This window comes from Musca domestica, unplaced genomic scaffold (genome assembly GCF_030504385.1).
Source record: "Musca domestica strain aabys unplaced genomic scaffold, Musca_domestica.polishedcontigs.V.1.1 95, whole genome shotgun sequence".
Classification (NCBI taxonomy): Eukaryota; Metazoa; Arthropoda; class Insecta; order Diptera; family Muscidae; genus Musca; species Musca domestica.
In genome coordinates, this window is record NW_026712445.1 from 723,799 (window position 1) to 747,586 (window position 23,788).

The following is a 23,788-nucleotide window of genomic DNA, read 5'->3' on the forward strand; positions in this document are numbered from 1 at the left end:
AGGCAATTTTTTCAAGGCTCTGGATGTGCATTTTTAAAGACAATTTTTTCAAGGACCTTTAAGGCTCTGAACGTGGACTTTTTTCAAGAACCTTAGAGGCTCGGAATGTGTGTGTGTTTTTTAAGGAATATTTTTCCAGGAACTGTCATGGCATTGAACTTGGATTTTTTAAAGAATGTTTTTCAAGGGCCTTTAAAGCTCTGAATGTGAACTTTTTAAAAAATATTTTTTAAGGACCTTAAAACAAGGACCTCTGTACATGATTATTTTAAAGAGTTGGTTTTCAAGGAGCTTTAAGGCTCTGAAACTGGATTTTTAATAACATTTTTTTTAAAGAACCATTAAGATTCCTGACTGGCATTTTTTAAAGAATTTTTTTCAAGGACATTCAGTGCTCTAAACTTGGACATTTTAAAGAATATTTTTTAAGGATCTTCAAGGATCTGAATGTTGACTTTTAATTAAAATTTTTTGAGATCCTATTAGAATAGGAACGTGGATTTTTAAAGAATATTTTTTAAGGATCTTCAAGGATCTGAGTGTCGACCTTTAGTAAACATTTTTTTGAGGTCCTTTTATAAAAGGAACGTGGATTTTTAAAGAATATTTTTTAAGGATCTTCAAGGATCTGAATGTTGACCTTTAATTAACATTTTTGAGGTCCTTTTAGAATCGGAACGTGAATTTTTAAGGCTCAGAACATGGATTTTTCAAGGAATATTTTTTCAAGGACCTTTAAGACTTTTAACCTGGATTTTAAAAGATTATTTTTAAAGCATCTTTCAGGCTCTGTGCGAGGATTTTTAAAAATCTTTCTCTCAAAAACCTGCAAGGCTATGAACGGGGATTTTTTTAAAGTATATTGTTTCAAGGGTCTTTAAGGCTCTGAACTTGGATTTTTAAAAGAATATTTTTTCAAGGACCTTTAAGGCTATGAACATCAATTTTTTAAAAAAAAAATATTTTTTTAAAAGACCCTAGGGTTTTTAAGGAATATTTCTTTAAAGGACCTTGGATTTTCTAAGGAATATTTTTTAAGGACTTGGGATTTTTTAAAGAATATTTTTTCAAAAATTTGGGATTTATTGAAAAATGTATTTTCAAGGACCTGGGATTGTTTAAAGAATATTTTTTCAAGGATCCTGGATTTTTTTAAAGAATATTTTTTCAAGGACCTTTGATTTTTTTAAGGAGTATGTTTTCAAGGATCTTTAAGGATATATTCTTTTTAAAGAATATTCTTTCATGTATCTTCGATTTTTTAAATAATATTTGTTCAAGGGCAAGGGTACGAACGCCCTTACATACATTTTTCCAAGGGTCTTTAATGCTATTTATGAATTTGAATTTTTAAAGAATATTTCTAAAGGACCTTTAAGGTTCTAAGAGAAGTGTTTTTTGTGGCATTGATGTACTTTTTTTTTTGTAAAATATTTTTTCAATGCCCATGGTGCAACGCTTAAGTTTTTGCGTTATATTCACAGTGGACTATAAATATGAAAACACTTGTGAATGTGCTTTTGATAGGTTCTGTTACTTTAAAATATTAAAAACTACCAATGTATTGAATTTTCGCTATTGGGGGTAAGAACTAGTTCGAAGTGTTTTATCTATGGAAAGCTGGTTTCGATATTTAACCAATATGTGATTTTGAAAGGACATTTTCCCATATCCTATATCCCAAAACCTAACCATCTGATGTTGTTTCCATGTCGACTCCCAAGTTTCGTACTACCCCTAATACAATTTTTTAATAGCATCTAGCTACCACATCAAAGTGCAGCATATGTCAGCATACACGTCACGTTTGGAGCTGTGTGAGATGGGCGCTGAGTTCATTCATATGCACTTATATATAGAAATCACTGGAGAGGGTTCTCTCTTTTTTTGTTGCCCACCAACATTCTAGCTATCATGTGTCTTTAAGCTTGCAACACACATACTCAAACATTTATGCACACACTAACAACTTTAAACAAAAAACTGCTGCCTTCTTCTGAAAGTGTTATGCAGATTTATTTTTTTTAATAAATAAATAAGGACATGCCTTACGGGTGAATGTGTGTATATGTGGGTGCAACATGCTCTATGAGTAGGTGCTGAAACTGTTATGCATTCTTGAACCCGCACACACACACATACGTCCATAACGTGACAGCAAAGAACACCTTAAGCCATGTGCTCCGGTTAAATTATAGACTTCTTTACGGAGAGGTTAAATAATTAAATCATCATTTATCTAAATTGGCCACACTTCAACAAAGACACTGCTCAACCGGGCCGGACCTACGGGCTACAATGCCAAAAGGAAAAAAATATAAATTTCATCAACTAGACAATTTTCCATAAGTGTGTGGTGGGGGACGAGCTGTAAAATGAGACGAAACTAGAGAACAATGTTTAACAACTTTCCCCTATCTCCATTTGTAGGGCAACGGTAACGGGGTGGGTCTGGGTGTTGGAAGTAAATTTCTGCCCCAAACTTTTGGGCGCGATTAAACATGCACATCTTCATTAAGCCATGCAACTTAAGTGGCGTTTAAACGTTTCAACTAATATGACTATCCATATTGCAGCTCATTTCCTTTCCATGGTTTGGAATGCCAGTTCGTCCGTCCGTCCGTCCGTCTGTCCCCATTAATGTTTCGGGGTGTTGAAATTTTAATACGAAATGAGCGAAACGGATAAGCAAATAAGTGAAAGGACCAACCGACAGACGGACGAACGAACGGATCACTGGCAGGAAGGAAGGATGTAAGGATATGGTGGTGACACATTTTAAGCATTGCCAACATATCATCACAAGTAATAATTATTGTCATGATGATGATGATCGTCATCATGATTGTATGGTGGCAGTTGTGAGTATGTGTGTTTTTTTATTTAGAGAATTTACTGGAGGATACCCTCAAAATTGGCAGTAGTTAGTAGAGTTGTAGGCTTAAATGTTTTATGATTTTTAAGGTGTATTAAATTTTCATTTGAGGAGATTGTTTTCATAAGTAATAAGTCTATAATACGTATCATTATAATATTTAGTAAGAATTTAGTTCAGGTCTTTAGAAGAATATTTTCTACCGGAAACACAAATTGTGAACTTATAAAAAGGCTATGAAAGTGGATTTTTTAAACAATATCTTTTCAAGGACCTTTAAGGCTCTGAATGTATTTTTTTATATTATATTTTCAAGGACCTCGGATTTTTCAAAGAATATTTTTTAAAGAACTTTCAAGGCTACGAACGAGGATTTTTTAGAATATTTTAAGGACTTTCAAGGCTCTGAACCTGGAGTTTTAAAGAATTTTTTTTTTTCAAGGACCCCGAATATGTTATAGACATTTTTTGCAGGATATTCAAGTCTCTAAAACTGTATGTTTTAAAGTATGTTTTTCAAGGACCTTTGAGGTCCTGAACATGCTTTTTTAAAGTCTCTGGTCGTAGATTTTTTTAAGAATATTTTTTCTAGAACCTTTAAGGCTTTGAACGTGGATTTTTTAATTAATATTTTTTCAAAGACTTGTGAGGCTCTGGATGTGGATTTTTTAAAAAATATGTTTTCAAGGACTTTCGAGACTCTGAACGTGGATTAAAAAAAAATGAAGAACCCTTTAAGGCTCTGAACGTGGATTTTTTAAATTATATTTTTTTAAAAGACTTTAAGGCTCTATACGTCGATTTTTTAAAAACAATTTTGAACAACCCTTTAAGGCTCTGTACGTGGATTTTTAATTAATATTTTTTTCAAGGACTTTGGAGGCTCTGAACGTGGATTTTTAAAGAATATTTTTGAAGGACCTTCGAGGCTTAGGACGTGGATTTTTAAAGAATATTTTTGAAGGAACCTTTAAGGCTTTGAACATTAATTTTTTAAATAATTTTCAAGGACCTTTAAGGCTATGAACGTAAATTTTTTAAATATTTTTTTTCAAGGACATTTAAAGCTATGAACGTAAATTTTTTAAATATTTTTTAAAGGACTTTAAGGCATTAAACTTGGATTTTTTAAATAATATTTTTTAAAGGACTTGGATTTTTTAAAGATATTTTTTTCAAGGACATTTAAGGCTCTGAACTTGGATTTTTTAAAGATAATTTTTTCAAGGACATTTAAGGCTCTGAACTTGGATTTTTTAAAGATATTTTTTTCAAGGACATTTAAGGCTCTGAACTTGGATTTTTTAAAGAATATTTAATCAAGGACATTTAAAGCTACGAACGTGTTTTAAAAAAAATCCAAGGACCTTTATGGCTCTGACCATGGATTTTTTAAAGAATATTTTATTAAAAACCTTAAAGGCTCTGAACTTGGATTTTTAAAAGAATATTTTTTCAAGGACATTTAAGGCTCTGAACTTCGATTTTTAATGAATATTTAATCAAGGACATTTAAAGCTACGAACGTGTTTTTAAAAAAAAAATTTCCAAGGACTTTTATGGCTCTGACCGTGGATTTTTAAAGAATATTTTATAAAAAAAACTTAAAGGCTCTGACCGTGGATTTTTTAAAGAATAGTTTTTCAAGGAACTTAAAGGCTCTGAACGTGATTTTTATTTCAATTTTTTAAGAATATCTTTTCAAGCAAAAGACTATATATTCTGAGGCACATATTGGCCTTATCAAATGATATGTATCCTCTGTAGACATATGGCTGAGGGTATTGAGAATTTTGGTAAAAACAAATGCGAAGTCAAAAAATATTCTTTAGAAATTAACATTGACTTTCTTTGATGTCATGAAAATTACCTTGAATAGCCTTAAAGGTACTAGAAAAAAGTCTTAAAAATCCATGTTCGCGGCCTAAACGGTTTTTGAAAATATTCTTACAAATCTTCGTTTACATCCTTAAAAGACATTGAAAAAATATTTTTGGAAATCAATATTGACATTTTTAATGATTTTTTTTAAAATCAATATTGACATCCTTAAAGGTCCTTAAAGGACCATGAAAAAATCTTAAAAATCCAACTTTAAAAAAACATTCTTAAACATCCACATTGACAGGTGTTCAAAAGTATGCTTGAAAATCGACGTTTACGACCTTAAGGGTCCTTAAAAAAGATTCTGAAGACATAAACATTGAAATTCTTAGAATTCTTTTGAAAATCCCTTTGAAGGTCCTTAAAAATTATTATAAAAACTCCCTTTGACAGGTCCTTGAAAATATTCCTAAAAACTGCCTTGTCAGATTGTTAGGAAAATCCACGTTGTCTGATTTAAAGGTCCTGTAGAAATATTCTTAAAAGGATCATTGAAAATATTCTTAAAAATCCACATTGACAGGTTTTCAAATTCACATTTACTTTTAAAGTCTTTGAAAATTTTTCTTGGAAATCAAAATTGATATTTTAAGATGTCCTCTAAAAACACCTATGACAGCTTTAAAGGTACTTGGAAATTATTCCAAAAAATCAATTTTGCCAGCCTTAAAAGTCTTTGAAAAATATTCTTAAGAATCCACGTTTACAGGATTTTTAGAAATCAAAATTGACATTTTCGGAGGAAACTTTTTTGATAGCCTTGAAGTCTTTAAAAATATTCTAAAAACTCCGATTTGGAAGCTCTAAAAGTCCTCAAACTTTTTTCTTAAAAATCCACATTCACAGGTCCTTAAATACACACGCTTCTTTAAAAAATATTCTTAGAAACCAAATTTGAACAAGGGTTCTTTAAAAATCCACTTTGACAGCCAATTTTTCAAACTGTTTGCCGTTTGTCGGGGAGTTATAAGAAGTACTGGACCGAAATATTCCATATTAGCCTAAATAAATTCACCCAACCCAAAAAATTTGCCAAAGCTACTAACACAAGTACAATCAGGATAATAATGTTCCCCCAATGCACCCATACACACACACAGGCGGATGTGTTGCCATGCATGCCTGATGATTGAATGAAATGAGCGTTAATGTGTCAAATATCAAGTTAATGGTCTGTGTACAGAGCAATTAAGTCAACCGCAGATTCCGACGACAATAATGATTACTACCATCACCAGCATCAGTACGAACACCAATACTACCACCATCAAACGCATAAGCGGCTCACATAATCAGCATAATGGTGTGTTTAAGCAATTAGGCGAAAGCAACGGCGGACAAACGACAGTTGTGGCAACAAAAATCAATGATTGTTACAGCAAAAACAAGCGGCAGGATATTAGCTAATTTTTGCCTTTTTTCCCGCTCAGCTGGGAATAAAATTACTTTTTCCCTCACTGGTAGATTCTTAATAAAAAATTCTCTCTTTTTAGTTTGACCACATTGCGAGTGGAAGCAAAAGTAGTGGCAGTAAAAGAAAACAAGAATCCATAAAAATAATTGACCCATTTGTCTGGCCTAATGCAGCCATGAAAAAGTGCTAAAAGATCTACATTAACAACTGACTTTTATAATGTTGAATGTTTGCTATTAAATTTAACACCTGTTTTTCCCTCCTCTCCCTCCACCCTGCCTACCCACTCTTTGTCACACTTTCACAAAGCCCAGGTTCTCGTTTAAAACTACAGCATAAAATTCATTGTTGTCTAAATGGTGCTGGGCGACGAGGCCATAAAACTGTTAAAACCTTACATTGTTCTGCAGAAACAGAGGCTGCACTCTCCTTGGAGAAATGAAGCCCATCGTGCTAAGCCACTTAAAGTTTATTTGCTGCGCGAACGTGGTGGGGAAATATTAATGTTGGCAAGTGGCGGGGGATAGTAAATATTTTATTAACAAAAAAAAAAAAAAAAGAGCGATGTTGTAGGTAAGAGAGAGAGAGAGATTTATTTATGAGGAAGGAAGAAATTGGGAAGGAAATTTTGTGGTCCGGTGGGTAATTTAGGTAATTTTTTGTCAAGTGGATTTGTGATAGGCAAAATTGGCTACCTTTGTCCAAGTGTGTTGTATGTAATGGGGGAAATAATTCCCATTCACTTGGCAGAGTTCCGGTTTTCCTCATCGATGTGCCGATATAGGTACTCCTCTCAGAATGGCAAACAGGGTGAGTGGTAAAAATTATAAGATTTCATTTGTTGTCCAGAGGAAACCCTTTTTAACAAATTAATCTAGGGTTCATAAAAGGATATTTTAAAGGCAAAATAGCTGCAATTTAAACGAGTAAGGAAAAGTCAAAATTCGGGCGTGGCCGACTATATGATATCCTACACCATTATACATATGTGGATTTTTTATTTACTGTTAGGGCTGTCATTTTGTTTTTTCCAAGAACATTTTTAAAGACCTTTAAGGCTGTCAATGTGGCCATCTAAGGAATACTTATTCAAAGATATCAACGTCAATTGTAAAGAATATCTTTAAGGATCTGTAAACTGAATTTGAATTTTTGAATATTGATTTTTTTACGAATGATTATTATTAATTTAAGGACCTCTAGCAATGTGGATTGGTTAAAGAATATTTTCAAAAGATTTTAAGAAATATTTTTCCAGAACTTCTATCAATTTGGATTTTTAAGAATAATTTCCTTAAGCATTAAATATTTCTTAAGGACTTTTAAGGCTGTCAAAGGGATATTTTAGAATATTATTTAAGTCTGTCAAAGGGGATATTTAAAGGACCCCCAAAAATGCTGTCATCGAGCATATTTAAGGACCGGTCAATGTGGATTTTTAAGAACATTTTTCAAGGGCTTATAAGAATATTTGCAAGGACGTGTTAACGTAGGTTTTTAAGAATATTTTTAAAGAACCTGTCAAAGTGGGTTTTTAGAAAAGATTTTTTTTCGGAGATTTTCAGGGCCGTCAATGGGATTTTTTTAAGAATATTCTTCAAGGATCTATAAGCCATATATGTGGAATTTTATAATTTTTATACCCTACACCACATAGTGGTAAGGGTATTATGTCTTTGTGCATTTGTTTGTAACATGGAGAAGGAAGCGAGATAGACCCATAGTTACTTTGGGATCTCCGTAGAATCACTTTGTGAGTTGATTTATGCATGTCCGTCCGTCTGTCCGTCCGTTGTGAACAAAATGCAGGTCGCATTTATTATCCGATTGAAATGAAATTTTCCAAACAACATTTATTTGGCCCAAGGACGAACCCTATTGAAATTGGAAATAATCGATTAAAATTTAGATATAGCTCCCATATATATCTTCGTCCGATTTGCCTAATATTGTGCACCAAACGTGTAATATCAACCCGAATAGTATGGAATTTTGCACATGCAACCAAATTAGGCCTGAAAATAAGTATGCCAAATTTGATTGAAATCGGTTCAGATATAGCTATAGCTCCCATATATATTGTTCATCCGATTTGTTATTTTTGACCTCCGCAGCCTTGATATGTACTCTGTAACAACAATATTTGGGGAAATGTAGCAAATACAGCTCAGAAATACATTTGCTAAATTGTATCGAGATCGGTTCAGATTTGGATATAGGTCCCATATATAACTTCGTCCGATTTACGTTTTATTGTGCACCAAACGTCTAATATTTGTCCAAATGGGATGGAATTTGGCACTTAGGACCGAATTGTGTCTAGAAGCTAGTATGACAAATTTGGTGAAGATCGGTTCACATATAGTTATAGCTCTCATATATATTGTTCATCCGATTTGTTATATTTGTTACCCACAGCCGTAATATGCACTCCATAACAACGATATTCAGGGAAATATATGAAATACAGTTCAAAAATATCTTTGCCAAATTTTATCAAGATCGGTTCAGATTTGGATATAGCTCCCATATATATATCAAATGGGCAATACAAGTCCGAATTTAAAAGATACAAATGCTTCGGCATATTTAGTCTTTTGAACTTTAAATTGTAATAATAATCATGGCGTGTATGATTGAAATCTTCCATAAAAACTTTTAATTGATATGCGGAGCTCTACTAAATTAGCAAAGTGGTGTAGGGTATCATAAAGTCGGCCCCGCCCGATTTTAAGAATTTCTTTACTGGTTTTTATTTACTGTTGGGACTGCCAACCTAGTTTTTTTCAAGAATATTATTTAAGGACCTCCAAGGCTTTCAAATTGAATTTTATCAAAAATATTTTTTTGGAGAACCTTTATAGCCGTCTATTTGGTTTTTTAAAGAATATTTTTCAAGGATCTTAATTTGGATTTTTCAACTTGCTGGCATGGCACGTCTAATTGAAACCTAACTCATACTTAACTTAAACTTATACTTATGCGAAATAATTGGTTGATTGACCGAGTGAACGAGAATCAACGCCCAGACAATACGGCTACTTGAAGTTTTGCCCAAGGTTAGTCTTGGTGCGTAGGCGGGGTTCTTGAAAATTCGTACTAAAGGTGTAAGGTTTAATTTAAATACTTAATATGGGACAAACGGAATGAGGAAGAATCCTGAAAATTGGATTGAGAGTCACTGATAGAGTGCAGGATAGATGTACTAAAGGTTTTTTTTTGGAAATTCGAACTATAAGCTTACGAAAAGTTCTTAATTGGTACTAAACTTCTAAAATGGTACAATTTGGATCCGTGTGAACGGATAGAGTTAAAAACTTGAAATGTTGGTATGTAAGTAAGTTTAATATTTTTAAGTGGCTTGGGAAATGTGTACTAAATGTACAAACAGTACCAAATAGTACAAATTTGGAACAGTTGGTTTAGAGTGAATGAATGAAGCTAAAAATTGCGAAAAAGAGGTGCCTTTAAAAATGTGTATCACAAGTTCTCGACAAGTACTAAATAGTACTATTTTTGGTACAATTTTGTTTTGGGTGCGCATATAGTGCTTGATATCTGAAATTATTATGGTTCATGTGTTCCTGTTCATGTGCAGTCTGGACATGTGGAGGTGGTTTCGGCCACGTGTACAATAATTGTACGAAAAGTACTAAATGGTACTATATTTGGTATTCGATAAATGGATAGAGATAAATTCTGAAATTTAAAATTTAAATTACAGATGTTATATGTGTTTGAAATTTTGGGGTGGTTTGGAAATACGTGCTATATTTGTACGAAAAGTACTATTAGGTACTGCATTTGGTATTGGGCGAAGGTTTGGCACTGTAATCCTCAAATTTAATATTGCGGCCTCTGTTGGTATCTGGAATTGAAATATGGAGTTAGTTTTGGAAATGTGTACTAAGTGTGCGAACTGTTCTAAATGGTGCTAATTTTGGAATAATTTGTATGAAGCAGAAAATGTATGAAGCAGAAAATTTGAAATTTAGTATTGGGGTACCTCTTGGTTGTAAGTTTTGTGATAAAGAGGTGCATTTGGAAATGAGTATTACAAGTGCATAAAAAGTACTAAATAGTACTATATTTGGTACAAGTTGGTATTGTGTGACCAGATAGTGCTTGAAATCTGAAATTTTGCATTAGCGCCGCTGCCTGGATAGATGGAGATGGTTTCGGAAATGTGTACTATGATTGTACGAAAAGTGCTAAATGGTATAAATTTGGTATTGGGTGAAGGAATAAAGATAAAATTCGGAAATTTGATACTTAAATTACTAATGGTATTTGCGTTTGAGATTTGGAAGTGGTTTGGAAATGTGTACTATATTTGTTCCAAAGGAATGGTACTAAATTTGGTATAGGGTGAAGGGATGGGGCTGAAACCCTGAAATTGACATTGGGGTCATTGTTGGTGCCTGCGGTTAAGATATGGAGGTGGTTTTGAAAATGTGTACTATAAATATGTACTAAATGGTACTAAATTTGGTATTGAGTGAAGTGAAAGCGGTAGAATGCTCAAAATATTTGATATTGGGTGAGGAGATAGAAATAAAATTCTGAAATTTTGTTGTGTTGTGTTGTGGAAATGCGGGCTGGAATTCTCAAAATTAAATGTTGAGGTCTTGGTATCCGAAATTGATAAGGAGATGAATTGGAAATGAGTCCTTTATTTGTACGAAAAGTACTAAGTGGTACTAAATTTGTCACTGTGTGAAGGAATAGGAATATCTGGTGGTTATTTTGCAAATGCATACTATAATTTTTCGAAAAGTACTAAATCGGGTGAAGGGATATAACTGGATTCCCTTAATTTGTGACAACTGTTGGTGTCTGTAGATAAGAAGGTGGTTTTGGAAGTGTGTACCACATTTGGAATTGCGTGAAGAGGTGGAAATGGAAATTCTGAAATTTCATATTTAGATTACTGATCTGTGTTTGAGATTTGGCGGTGGTTTTGAATTGCGTCATATATTTGTACGTAACGTACTAAATTTGGGTAGTGGGTGAAGGAATGCGCCTGGAAACCTCAAATTTGATTTTGAGGTCTCGGTTGGCATCTGGAATTGATATATGGAGGACGCTCTGGAAATGGGTACAATAATTGAAAGAAAATAAATATTTAATAGTACTAAATTTTTTCCTGAAACTTGATATAGAGGTCACTGTTGGGATCTGTAGTTAAGATATTGGCCGTGGTTTTGGAAATGTGTAATATAATTGTTCGAAAAGTAATAAGTGGTACTAAATTGGGTATTAAGCGAATATATTTTTTTGATATACGTACTAAATTTGGTATAGATATGAAATTCTGAAATTTTATATGTGGTCCAGAGGCTTTGTTGGGCCATTTTTCTTCGAAAATGAGCAAGTAGTATTCGTTATGTTTTCGGACCATGACGAACAAATTTTAGTTCACAAACATTGAAGAGGAAGTTATTGACAACGTTTTGTTTCAAACATATTCGGGCCAAAAATCTGGAAATTCTGAAGAATAATCAACTTTTTTGTAATTAATACATAACTCAATTTTTGACATGTATGAATAGCAGGCTGATACTTTTTAAGTTTTTTGTTAATTTTTTTTGATTTTTGAATATTTTAAGGAATGTGTACACAGTGAGAATATATTTTCGCAATGCTTCCAAATTTGATTAGAATATATAAAAAATATCCAATTTTATACAAAAAGAATAAAGTGCCCTGTTTGTTCAAACTTCCCACACAATTCAACCCTCCACTTTGTTTAAAAAAATGCCGATCCCATCTGGAGACGAGGAAGAAAATGTGCCTACAATGGGAGTCTAGGGATGTCGTTTCTTTAAATTTGATAGAATTTCATTATCTTACGAAATCGATGAATTTTTTATGTTTATGACTGTTCCAATTTTGGTCATTTGGAATGGAGAATCCATAAGAAATTAACTTCAGAAAAAAACTCTTATTACTTAGATATTCCAACTAAGAAACCTAACAAACCCCCCTGTCGTATGCTAAACATTATTTTACAACTGCCACACAAATACCATATAAATCATACGCACGGCATGGCAAAGTAAGTGACTCATAAAATAGGTGTCTGTCACTTATGTTATTATTGGATTTAGGTTTATTTCGACGAAAACAAAACAAGAAAAATAATGTTAACTTATCCTCTTACAAGGGCTGCTGCTCTCGCCCTGCCACTTGCCATACAACTGCTAGACGTTGTTGATGCCACGACAGGGCCATATCACCGCAAAATAATGCCACTGTCAACAGAATAATACCGGCTAAACGAATTAGTTTAAATTGATGTTGAAATATTACCCAAAGGGCGAAGTCACAACAACGTTAAGAGCCTTAGACGAATTGCCAGTATCTCCCCGTTCCTCTCTCCACTAGAGGGAGAGAGAGAGAAAAAAAACCAACAAACACCTTTACGGTGTATGTTACCAAAAATTTACTTTTATTTTGACATAATCTTTTAATGTTGTGACATTTTTTAAAGGAGCTCAAATTTAGGTTTCTCCTCTTCTCAGATGGATTACATTTAAGCTGTAGATCAAACATAAGAGTAGGAAAATGGGAGGAAGGGAAACGTAAGGGGAACTGAAGAAAGTTTTTGGGGGAAAACTAAGGTATTTTGTGATAAACAAACAATGTTTATTGAAAGGAAATTATGTTTTTAGAGTGGAAAGCGGTCAGACAGCCTGCTTCAAAAGGGGACAAAAACATAATCCCCAAGGAAGGAATGCCACAAAAAAGAATACCAATATGTAAGGGAGAGAATGATATACTGCGTATGTAGGTTTATTTTTTTATTCGAATTTCATATGTTTTCGATATTACCCAGGGGAATTGGTCAACATTTTCGTTTAACTTATTTGAATTGGAATTGATTTTAAAATGGGAAATGTGTTGTTGTTGTAGAGCAATGGTAAGAACAAGACAATGATGAACTTAATATTAGTAAAAGAATAGATAACGAGTAAAAAAGACAAACGCGGCCGACTATTAGATAGCCTATATCAATTTGCATATTTAGTATTGTTTCCCCTACAAAAAAAAAAAAAAGAATTTATTTTGAGGATATTTCTAAAATATGTTATATCCACTAAGGCTATTATGAAATGTGCATTGCGGCTTTAGCTCGATTCAAATTTGAAATCGGATAAGAAACATATGTGGGAGCTATACAAGGTGAGTTAAAAAAAACTGCAACAAAGTCAAACGCCATAATTTCTACATTTTTTTTTTTAAATTTTATTGAATGAAAGCAAAAATGTCGGAAATAGCATCAAATTTTAGAATAAGTTTAGATTTGTTCGAATTGGTCACCTTTGGCACGAATTATGGTCTTCAAACGGCCAATGAAACCGTCACAAGCTGCAGAAATGTTGCTCTGCGGTATTTTGGCCCATTTCCGGCGAAGTGCTTGCTTGAGTTAATCGAGTGCTTTGCTATCCAAAGTACTCCTGCAGATACTGCTGCAGATTGAATAGTAATTTGTGGCGAATGGTTGGATGGGTTATGTGGCAAGGGCTTTTGTTAAATTTAATTAGTGCGTGAATATTTCCATGCGGCCAGTGCGACATTGAGAAGGGCAAACTATTTTCTGTGTTTGGCCTACTAACCTCCACAAATTTTTGAAGTGATGAAATAATGGGAAACCATTTTACAGAGCAAAGGCAACATGCATATCTCCCATACCACTGTGCAACACCGAATATGTTAACAACTTTTTTTTAAGACATTTTTTGAGAGTTCAGTATCAAATTAGAAACAAGTAAAAAAGCAGTAAGTTCGGCCGGCCGAACGTTGAATACCCTCCATCGTTTGGTACAAATTTGGCAATTTTCCAAAAAATAAAATCCGTTAAAAATTCTGCTAAAATCTTAAAAATACCGAAAGTAGCTGTCATATTGGGGTCTATACTACGACATGGACCTGCAAAGGTAATATTTGTCACAAGCCATTACAATATTCAAATGCGAAACTTGAAAGCAATCTGTTTATAATGTAGCTAAAATCATCAAATTACCTTAAATAGGGAAGTACAATGGGGGTTATAAAACATAGACCTGCACAGACAATTTTCTGTCGTAGACTGTAGTATCCATTACGAACTTCAAATACCAAAGTTTAAACAATTCCGGTGAATAATGTAGCTAAACTCATCAAAATACCGAATATCGGGAGGTACCGTTATATGGGGGCTATACGAAGACGTGAAACTGAACGGACAATCTCCTGCCATAGACTGTAGTATCCATTACGAACTTCAAATGCCAAAGTTTAAACAATTCCGGTGAATAATGTCGCTAAAACCATCAAAATACCGAATATCGGGAGGTACCTTTATATGGAGGCTATACGAACACGTGGATCTGCACAGACAATTTTCTGTCATAGGCTGTAGAATTAATTACGAACTTCAAATACCAAATTTGAAATAGTTTCGGTAAATAATGTCTTTGAAATCATCAAAATACCGATTATGGGGAGGTACCGTTATATGGGGGCTATACGAAGACGTGTACCTACATGGTCCGTTTTCTGTGTTAAGCCGTAGTATCCATTACGAACTTCAAATATCAATTTTGAAACAATTGCGGTAAATGATGTCGCTGAAATCATCAAAATACCGAATATCGCGAGGTACAGATATGTGGGGGCTATACCAAAACGTGGACCTAAAGTCCTGTAGACATAATATACATTTTAGTAAAATTTCATCAATCTACTTCAATTCGTTCGGAAGCTAGGGTGATTTCCACAGACGGAAGGACATCGCTAAATCGACATAGAATTTTATGCTGATCAGAATATAAATACTTTGTGATGTCTAAAATGTATATTTCGAGGCGTTACAAACAGAATGACAAACTTCATATACCCTCCATACTATGGTGGAGGGTATAATAAACACATAAACAATGAACATTGAATAGAAATCAAATTATTTATTGAATGCTGCTTCGTCCTCAGTATCCTCGAGATGGAGAAGAAAATTATGTCGACCAGCACATCAAGGTCTTTCTAGTGGTCTTTTCAACTTAGAAGAAGTTTCAGGGGTCTTCCTTCTTCTATACCTGGGGGAGCCTTTAAGAGGTCTTGAATACACAGAAGACCTCATATGTAAAGATACCTTCCAGAGATCTTTTATGGATAGCAGACCTCATTCCATCGATAAGTAAATGGTTCTTTTAAAAGGTTTATCTAAAGAACGCCTTGCAGTCCGCTATATATGGACTACACTTTTGTGCCTTCCAAGGTTAGGAAAAAAGCTTTCAGAGGTCTTCTATGCAGAAACATATCTTACAGAAGATTTCTATACTTAAAGGCATTCAAATATATCCTACACCAATAAGGAATAGAAACCATTAAAATTTTCTACAAAAATGTTGCTATGGAAATTTTAAATACATTTCTCATGGACGAGAAATTGGTATTTTCACGAAAAAAAATTCCATCTCCAAAATAATAAGATTTTCTCCATGTTCTCTTCCAAAAAATTATAGAATATCTCATACCCTGTCTATTGATCAGACATTATCACACTTACAAATTAATATATATGTTACGAAATGTAAGCCTCGCATACATTACCATGTAGGTGTCTAGGTGTTATAATAACCTGCAAAAAAACAGAGTCTTTGACTTACCTGAATGTGTCGAGTATCATTGTAAAAAGTACAAATTTCCCTAAAAGCGGCACAACTAACGATGTTGGCGGAATAATTTCCGCCAGCAGCAAGAAGAACACAGTCAACGACAGTAAAATGGATATGCTTAATGAGACCTGCAAAAAGAAGAAAAAAAAAAACGAACCGAAAAAAAACAACAAAAGGCAGTAGGGAAAAAAAAGAAAACATCATCAGCATCAGTAATGCAGAATAAAGGACCAGAATTATTTTGAGCGCACACACATACACATGTACACACACTCGCACACAGACAGACAAAATATAGTCAAGTCAAAGAATATTAAAGTTTGATGCAAATCAAGTCCTTCTCTGATTTTTTTTTGCTGGCTTGAAGAGGATGACTGTAACTGCTAGAGAGATGTAATCGTATTTGATGTCGTCATCATCATCATCCTCGCCAGCATCTTCACGATACGTCAGTTACAAATGTTCAAACATAAATATTTATGACAAAAAAGACAAAAAGGAAAAGTAATGGGTCGTTGTCTGTGAGTGTGTGTTAGTGTGGCCAACATGGCATGGCAAATTGCAGGGATTGTGGGTGTGTGTGTGTGCGTGTGTGTTTGATGAGCTTTGAATAATTTACTTACTTTTTCACCACTATCTGATGGCAGATAAAATACTAAAATCGTTAAAAAACTGATTCCCATACACGGTATAATGAGATTAACTGTATAGAAGAGCGTTTTACGGCGCATTGTGATATTAAACGTGATATCCAAGTACGGCTCGTCGCAGCACGTATAGAATTTTTCATTTCTGCGGAAGAGAAGAAAAAAGGGGTTACATGTGAGAAAAAAGCATCAACAAAGAATACATTAATCAAAAGAATGTAGTGGGAAAACGAAGAGGAAAATTTTGAAATTTTCCAAAAGTTATGGAAAACTAGTAGTGTACTATCGCTCATCATTATCAGCGCTCTGGCGAGGTCAATCATTAATAGTTGGCACGGAAATCATTGCTACCACCACTGCCATTTCTTCACAAAGGATAATGAATGAATGACGGAAGAAGAAGTAGAACAGAAAAAGAAAATCCAATAAAAACAAATAAAAAAGCTATAATTTCGGCCGGGCCGAACTTTGAATACCCTCCACCATTTGGAACGAATTCTCAAAAAAAAAAAAAATTAATAAATAAATAAAATCCGTTAAAAATTCTGTTAAAATCTTAAAATACCGAATGTAGCTGTTATACAAGGGTCTATACGACGACATGGACCTGCATAGGTAAGTTTTGTCATAAGCCACTTCAATATTCAAATGAGAAACTTGAAAAAATCATCAAAATACCGAATATCGGGAGGTAAGCATCGGGAGGTATGGATGCTATACGAAGATGTGGATCTGCACAGACAATTTTCTGTCTTAGGCTGTAGTATCCACTACGAACATCAAATACAAAATTTGAGAGAATTCAAGTGAATAACGCCGCTAAAATCAACAAAACACCGAATATCGGGAGGTACCGTTATATTGGGGCTATACGAAGGTGTGGACCTGCACAGACAACTTTCTGTCTTAAGCTGTAGCATCCATTACGAATTTCAAATACCAAATTTGAAAGAATTCCGGTGAATAATGTCACTAAAACCATCAAAATGTCGAATATGGGGAGGTACCGTTATATGGGGGCTACACGAAGACGTGGACCTGCACGGACAATTTTCTGTCTTAGGCTGTAGTATCCATTACGAACTTCAAATACCAAATTTGAAAGAATTCCGGTGAATAATGTCGCTAAAATCAACAAAGTACAAATATCGTTGTATGGGGGCTATACGAAGACGTGGACCTGCACAGACAATCTCCTGTCATGGGCTGTAGTACCCATTACGAACATCAAATACCAAATTTGAAAGAATTCTGGTGAATAATGTCGCTAAAATCAACAAAGTACCGAATATCGGCAGGTACCGTTATATGGGGGCTATACAAAGACGTGGACCTGCACAGACAATTTTCTGTCTTAGGCTGTAGCAACCATAACGAACTTCAAATGTCAAATTTGAAACAATTCCCGTAAATAATGTCGCTAAAATCAACAAAGTACCGAATATCGGAAGGTGTCGTTATATGGGGGCTATACGAAGACGTGGACCTGCAGAGACAATTTTCTATCTTAGGCTGTAACATCCATTACGAACATCAAATACCAAATTTGAAAGAATTCTGGTGAATAATGTCGCTAAAATCAACAAAATACCGAATATCGGCAGGTACCGTTATATGAGGGTACCGTTATATACGAAGACGTGGGCCTGGACAGACAATCTCCTGTCATAGGCTGTAGCATCCATTACGAACATCAAATACCAAATTTGAATGAATTCCAACGAATAATGTCGCTAAAATCAACAAAGTACCGAATATCGGGAGGTACCGTTATATGGGGGCTATACGAAAACGTGGACCTGCACAGACAATCTCCTGTCATAGGCTGTAGCATCCATTACGAACATCAAATACCAAATTTGAAACAATTCCGCTCAATAATGTCGCTTAAACCATCAAAATACCGAATATCGGGAGGTACCGTTATATGAGGGTTATACGATTAACGTGGGCCTAAATGGCCCATTTTCAATACCAAAAGTCTTGTAGACATAATATGCATTTCGTTCGAAAGCTAGAGGGATTTCTACAGACGGAAGGACATCGTTAAATCGACATAGAATTTTATGCTGATCATATTCTTTGTGGGTTCTAAAATGTATATTTCGAGGTGTTACCAACAGAATGACAAACTTGATATACCCTCCATACTATGGTGGAGGGTATAATAAACACATAAACAATGCAGTTACATTGAATGGAAATTAAATGATTTATTGAATGCTGCTGCTTCGTCCTCAGTATCCTCGAGATGGAGAAGAAAAATTAACTCGACCAGCACATCAAGGATAATAATAAAATAAAGAATTCATCTTTTGTGTTGTTGTTGTTGCTGTTGTGTCGGTTGTGAAAACACATCAATTAAGCGATTTTTATTTTCCATTTCCATTTCCTTTCCTTCTTTGTTTTCTTCTTCTTTGAATTTCATTTTCAAGTATCCTCATCTGTATTTTTCAGTGATGCGATGCAGTAATAAGGATATGATAATCACATAAGAATATATTCAATCAAACAATCACATTAACATAATAAAGAAATGTTATGAGGACTTTCAAGTATTTGTAATTTCCAATTTAGCAGAAGTGGAAATGAATATATCATTGGCAAGATAGCATTTGAAGGACTTTGTTTTAGAATATTTCGCAGCCAATGGGGGGAGCATAACAATAATGAGATATGGAGGGTTTTTTTCGAGAAAGATTTATGAAGAAACGAGATGAAATGCCCAAACTGAACAAACCCCCGATTTTTGTCCAAATTGTTTTTTATAGCCTTCACCATACTATGGAGGGCACATTAACTTTGTCATTCCGTTGGTAACTCCTGAAAATACTTATGTCAGACCCAACAAAGTAACTACTTATAATTGGTCATGTTTGGCACGAATCATGGCCTTCAAACGGCCAATGAAACCGTCAACGCTGTCCGAATATTGCTGTGCGGTATTTCGGCCCATTGCTGGCGAAGCGCTTGCTTGAAATTCGTACTAAAAGGGTACGAAAAGTAGTAAAAGGTACTAATATTGTATCCTTTGTATTTGCGGAAGCAGTGGAATGAGGGTCACTGATGGATGGTCAATGAGGGAGTGTATGAGAGATAAACCAAAGGGTTTTTGAAAATACGCAATATAAGTGTACGAAAAGTACTAAAATGTACTATATTTGGTACCATTTCGTATCATAAGACTGAGAAGTAGAGTCGATGTAAGGAGGTAATATTGCATGTGTGCATTCTTGTATACGAAAATTACTAAACGGTACTACATTTAGTACAATTTGAATTTGGAGGAACGGAAGAAAGTAGAGTTCTGAAATTTGAAATTAACAAGGGATATGGATGGAGTTTTCGAAGTTTGTACTCATGGTACTACATTTAATTCGATTTCGGTTTGGGTGAACTTATAGAGCTAGAATGCTAAAATTTGTAAATAAAATTACTATTTCATTGTAGGGCTGAGGTATGTAGGTAGTTTTGGAAATTCGTACTTATGTGTACTAAATAATACTAAATTTGGTACAATTTAAATTTTTGGGAGAACCGGTAGAGTTGGAATCCAGAAATTTTGAATTAGTATTTAATTCAACAATTAGTATTTATTAGAACAATTTGGATTTGGGTCAACCCATAGAGCTGGAGTCCTAAAAATTTTGAATTAAGATTACTGTTGTTGTGTAGGATTTGGGTTCTAGAAAATATGTACACCAAAGGTACTGAATGGTACAAAATTTGGTATTGCATGAACGGATACTGCTTGAAATCTGAAATTTGGTACCGGTACAAGAAGAAGGACCGGTTAATACCACATTCTAGTGGAGAGAAATATTTAGATGTACCAAGATTGAAAATAACGATTTAGGGCCTGCAACATTCATATATTTAGGAGCTGGCGTCATATGGAGGTTATTCCAAATTTCGATCCAGACTAAAAATTGCGGCCCATTTATATGCAAAATGTGGTCTGACATGTCTAAACAAAGCTTTTGTAAAACTAATCTTAAAAACTATTCTTTATAAAACCTAAATTTTGAACCTATTGGTTTTTGAAAATAATATGTTTTAAGAAAGGGCCTTTAAAAAATATCCTTTACAACCCGTAAATTATGGTCTGGTAGTCAAGGAAAGATATTTTTGTAACTTCCATGATTATGGCCATGATGGTTCTTTTAAAAACCGCCATTAGGGTGTAATGGTCTTTGGAAAAATACTCGTTACAAATCCACGATTATTATTTTTATTCTTGAAAATAATATTCCATATTAAATTCCTTTGAAAAAACCACGTTGGAAAATAACCTTGAGAAATATTCTTAAAAAAAAATAAATGTTGACAGCCAAAAAGGTCCTTTTTAAAATGTGAATTTCTTTGAAAAATTATTCTTAAAAAAATCGCGTTTATAGGCCCGATAGATAAAATTTATTCAAAGCCCCACTTTAAAATCCTCCTTGAAATTCACTCCGATTGTCCTTAAAATATTCCTTGAAAAATATTCTTTAAAAATCCACGCTCATAGCTTTGGCGATCCCTGAAAAATATTACAAAAATCCATTTTTACATCCTGGTGGTCCTTGAAAAACATATTTTTGATAAACCACGTGTAGAGCCTTGAAAGTCCTAAAAAAAACAAGGTTTAGAAAATATTTTATAAAAATTTAAAGTTTATAAATCTGAGGTATTTAATTTTTTTTAAATATATATCTTCATCGAAGAAATATTCTTAAAAAAATCCATGTTTAGTGCCCTGGTTGTCCTTGAAATAATATTATTTTAAAAATCTACGTTTGAAAAAGGATACATTAAAAGTCTATGTTTTAAGCCTCGTTTATAAATCTGTTGGTCCGTGAAAATTATTATTTAATAACGCTCAAAATCCTTGAATTCTCGTTTATAGCACTGAAAGCCCATAAAAATTACTAAAAACAAGTAAAAAATCTGTAAGTTCAGCCGGGCCGAACTTTGAATACCCTTCACCATTAGGAACGAAATTGGCAATTTTTAAAAAAAGAAAATCCTTTAAGTTCTGTTAAAATCTTAAAAATACGGAATGTAGCCGTTATATTAGGGTCTATACGACGACGTGGACCAGCTTCATCAAAACACCGAATATAGGGAGGCACTATTATGTGGGGGCTATACAAAAACGTGAACCTGCACAGACAATTTTCTGTCATAGGCTGTAGTATCCATTTCCGGTGAATAATGTCGCTAAAATCATTAAAATACCGAATACAGGGAGGTACTGTTATATGGGGGCTATACGAAGACGTGGACTTGGACAGACAATTTTCTGTCTCAGGCTGTAGTATCCATTTCGAACTTCAAACACCAAATTTGAAACAATTCCGGTGAAGAATGTCGCTAAAATCATCAAAATACCGAATTTCGGGAGGTACCGATATATATTGGCTATACCAAAACGTGGAGCTACACGGCCCATTTTCAATACCAAAAGTCCTGCAAACATAATAAACATTTGAATGAAATTTTATCAACCTACTTTATTTCGTTCGCAAATCGACATAGAATTTTATGCTGATCAAGAATATATACACTTTGTGGGGTCTAAAATGTATATTTCGAGTTGTTACAAACGGAATGACAAACTAAATATACCCTCCATATTATGGTGGAGGTATAATTTCTTACAAAATTCTACGTTAATAGTTCTAAAGTAATGTTCATTAAAAAATTCAGAAGTTCAAAAAATATTCTTTAAAACCCAAAGCTAATAGTTGAATGTCCTGAAAAGTTTATTTTTTATATCCACAGTTACAGTTCTGATGCCTTTGAAAAGTAATTTTAAATACTGGACTGAACGTCCTTGAAAAAAGTCATTAGATAAATCCACGTTTATCATGCTGATAGTCCTTCAAAAAATATTTTTAATCTAATTTTATGGTCCTGATTTTCCAGGGAAAATATAATTTAAAAATGACCCAAAACTCTTTTTAAGATTCCTTTTATAAATTGAAACATGTGATCTATCATTAATATCCTGGACAGTTCACAAATGTCATGATCCATATGAACATAATCTACCATATCAGTTTTTAATGCAATTCTCATGCTATGCCACGCACACACATACATAGCCATTCACTCTGATATATCGGAGTGTGTGTAAATCATATATATGTGTGTGTTTTTTTCAACACTCCTTATTTTGCAGTTATATATTGTTCAGTTCGACCAGCCACCCAAGAACAAAAATAACAATAGCAAAAAAGTGGCAGAAATTCCCAGCAGCAAGGGGTAGCCGATAAAGAATGTGAAAATAAAACAGCAATAACAATAATAGCAACAACAACAACAGCAGTATAACGAAACAAAAAAAAAAAAAAAAAAAAACTTACGTACAAAGCCATAAATCATAAAATAGAAGAGCTCATCTCTGGTGATTAATGTTTAGTTTCATAAGTGTACCGAGGAGCATTTCGCTCTGATAGAGAATTAAAGTAGACATGGCATGGCATCCTGGCAGGCCCGCCCAGTGTTAAAACTAAGCAGAAGCTTTAACTATTTTTTTTTTCAAAAAAAAAAAAAAAAAAAAATACAACAAATGAAACAAAAAACGAAACTGAAAACTTGTTTCACTTTGATTAAAAGCGAGCGGACGGATGTTCATTTCCGCCTAATTCAATTAGGAACAAAACATCCGGTAGAAGTTGAGTTTTTTTTCGTTTGTATGACAGGTTGCACACACACACTCACACAAAATACACAATGACACACACAACATTCGGCATCATCAACATTGGCAACATTTTCATAAAATTATGATGATGCACTTCCGAAGGAATTCAATGCATGTCAGTCAGTCATGTCATTCGAAAAATTTTGGTAGTTGCATCGAAATAGGCTTATGTGTGGTGGAGGGGGTAGGAGGAGCTGGGAGCGGAGCATCGCTAACTAAATTTGAATTTGTTATACCGTTAAAATAAATTCACAAAATATTTATGGGAATTCCATGGGGCTCGGATGCTGTTGGCAGCTGCATTAAAAATGTTTAGAATATTTTGAAAATAATTTCATATTTAGTGTTGCGTTGATGGGTTAATTTTTAAAAATATTATATAAAAATAAATTGAAATTCAATATTATAGAAAATTTCATGAACAGAGTAAATGTTTTCTCTCCAGAGAGATTTTAAATTGTAATGAAATAAAAGAGGAAATTTTATAGTTGGCGATTTCCAAGGTTTTGATGTATAGTGGTAAAATGGTAAACAGAGATCAAAATGGGAAAAAGTTTAGAAATTTAGTTTAATTAAAAACATTTTTTTCAGGATCAGAAGCGTGGATTTTTAACAACT

The 23,788-nt window shown here is 33.8% G+C and overlaps 1 protein-coding gene across 1 annotated transcript in view; it reads right to left on the bottom strand.

Moving 5' to 3' along the window:
* Window positions 1-23,788, bottom strand: part of LOC131807067 (acetylcholine receptor subunit alpha-like) — a 70,334-nt gene that overhangs the window by 12,479 nt on the left and 34,067 nt on the right. The window contains exons 3-4 of the mRNA XM_059132091.1: window positions 16,456-16,624; window positions 15,824-15,960 (exon numbers count right to left, since the gene is read on the bottom strand). Coding sequence (XP_058988074.1) covers window positions 15,824-15,960; window positions 16,456-16,624 — 306 coding nt within the window. The remainder of the gene's footprint in view (window positions 1-15,823; window positions 15,961-16,455; window positions 16,625-23,788) is intronic.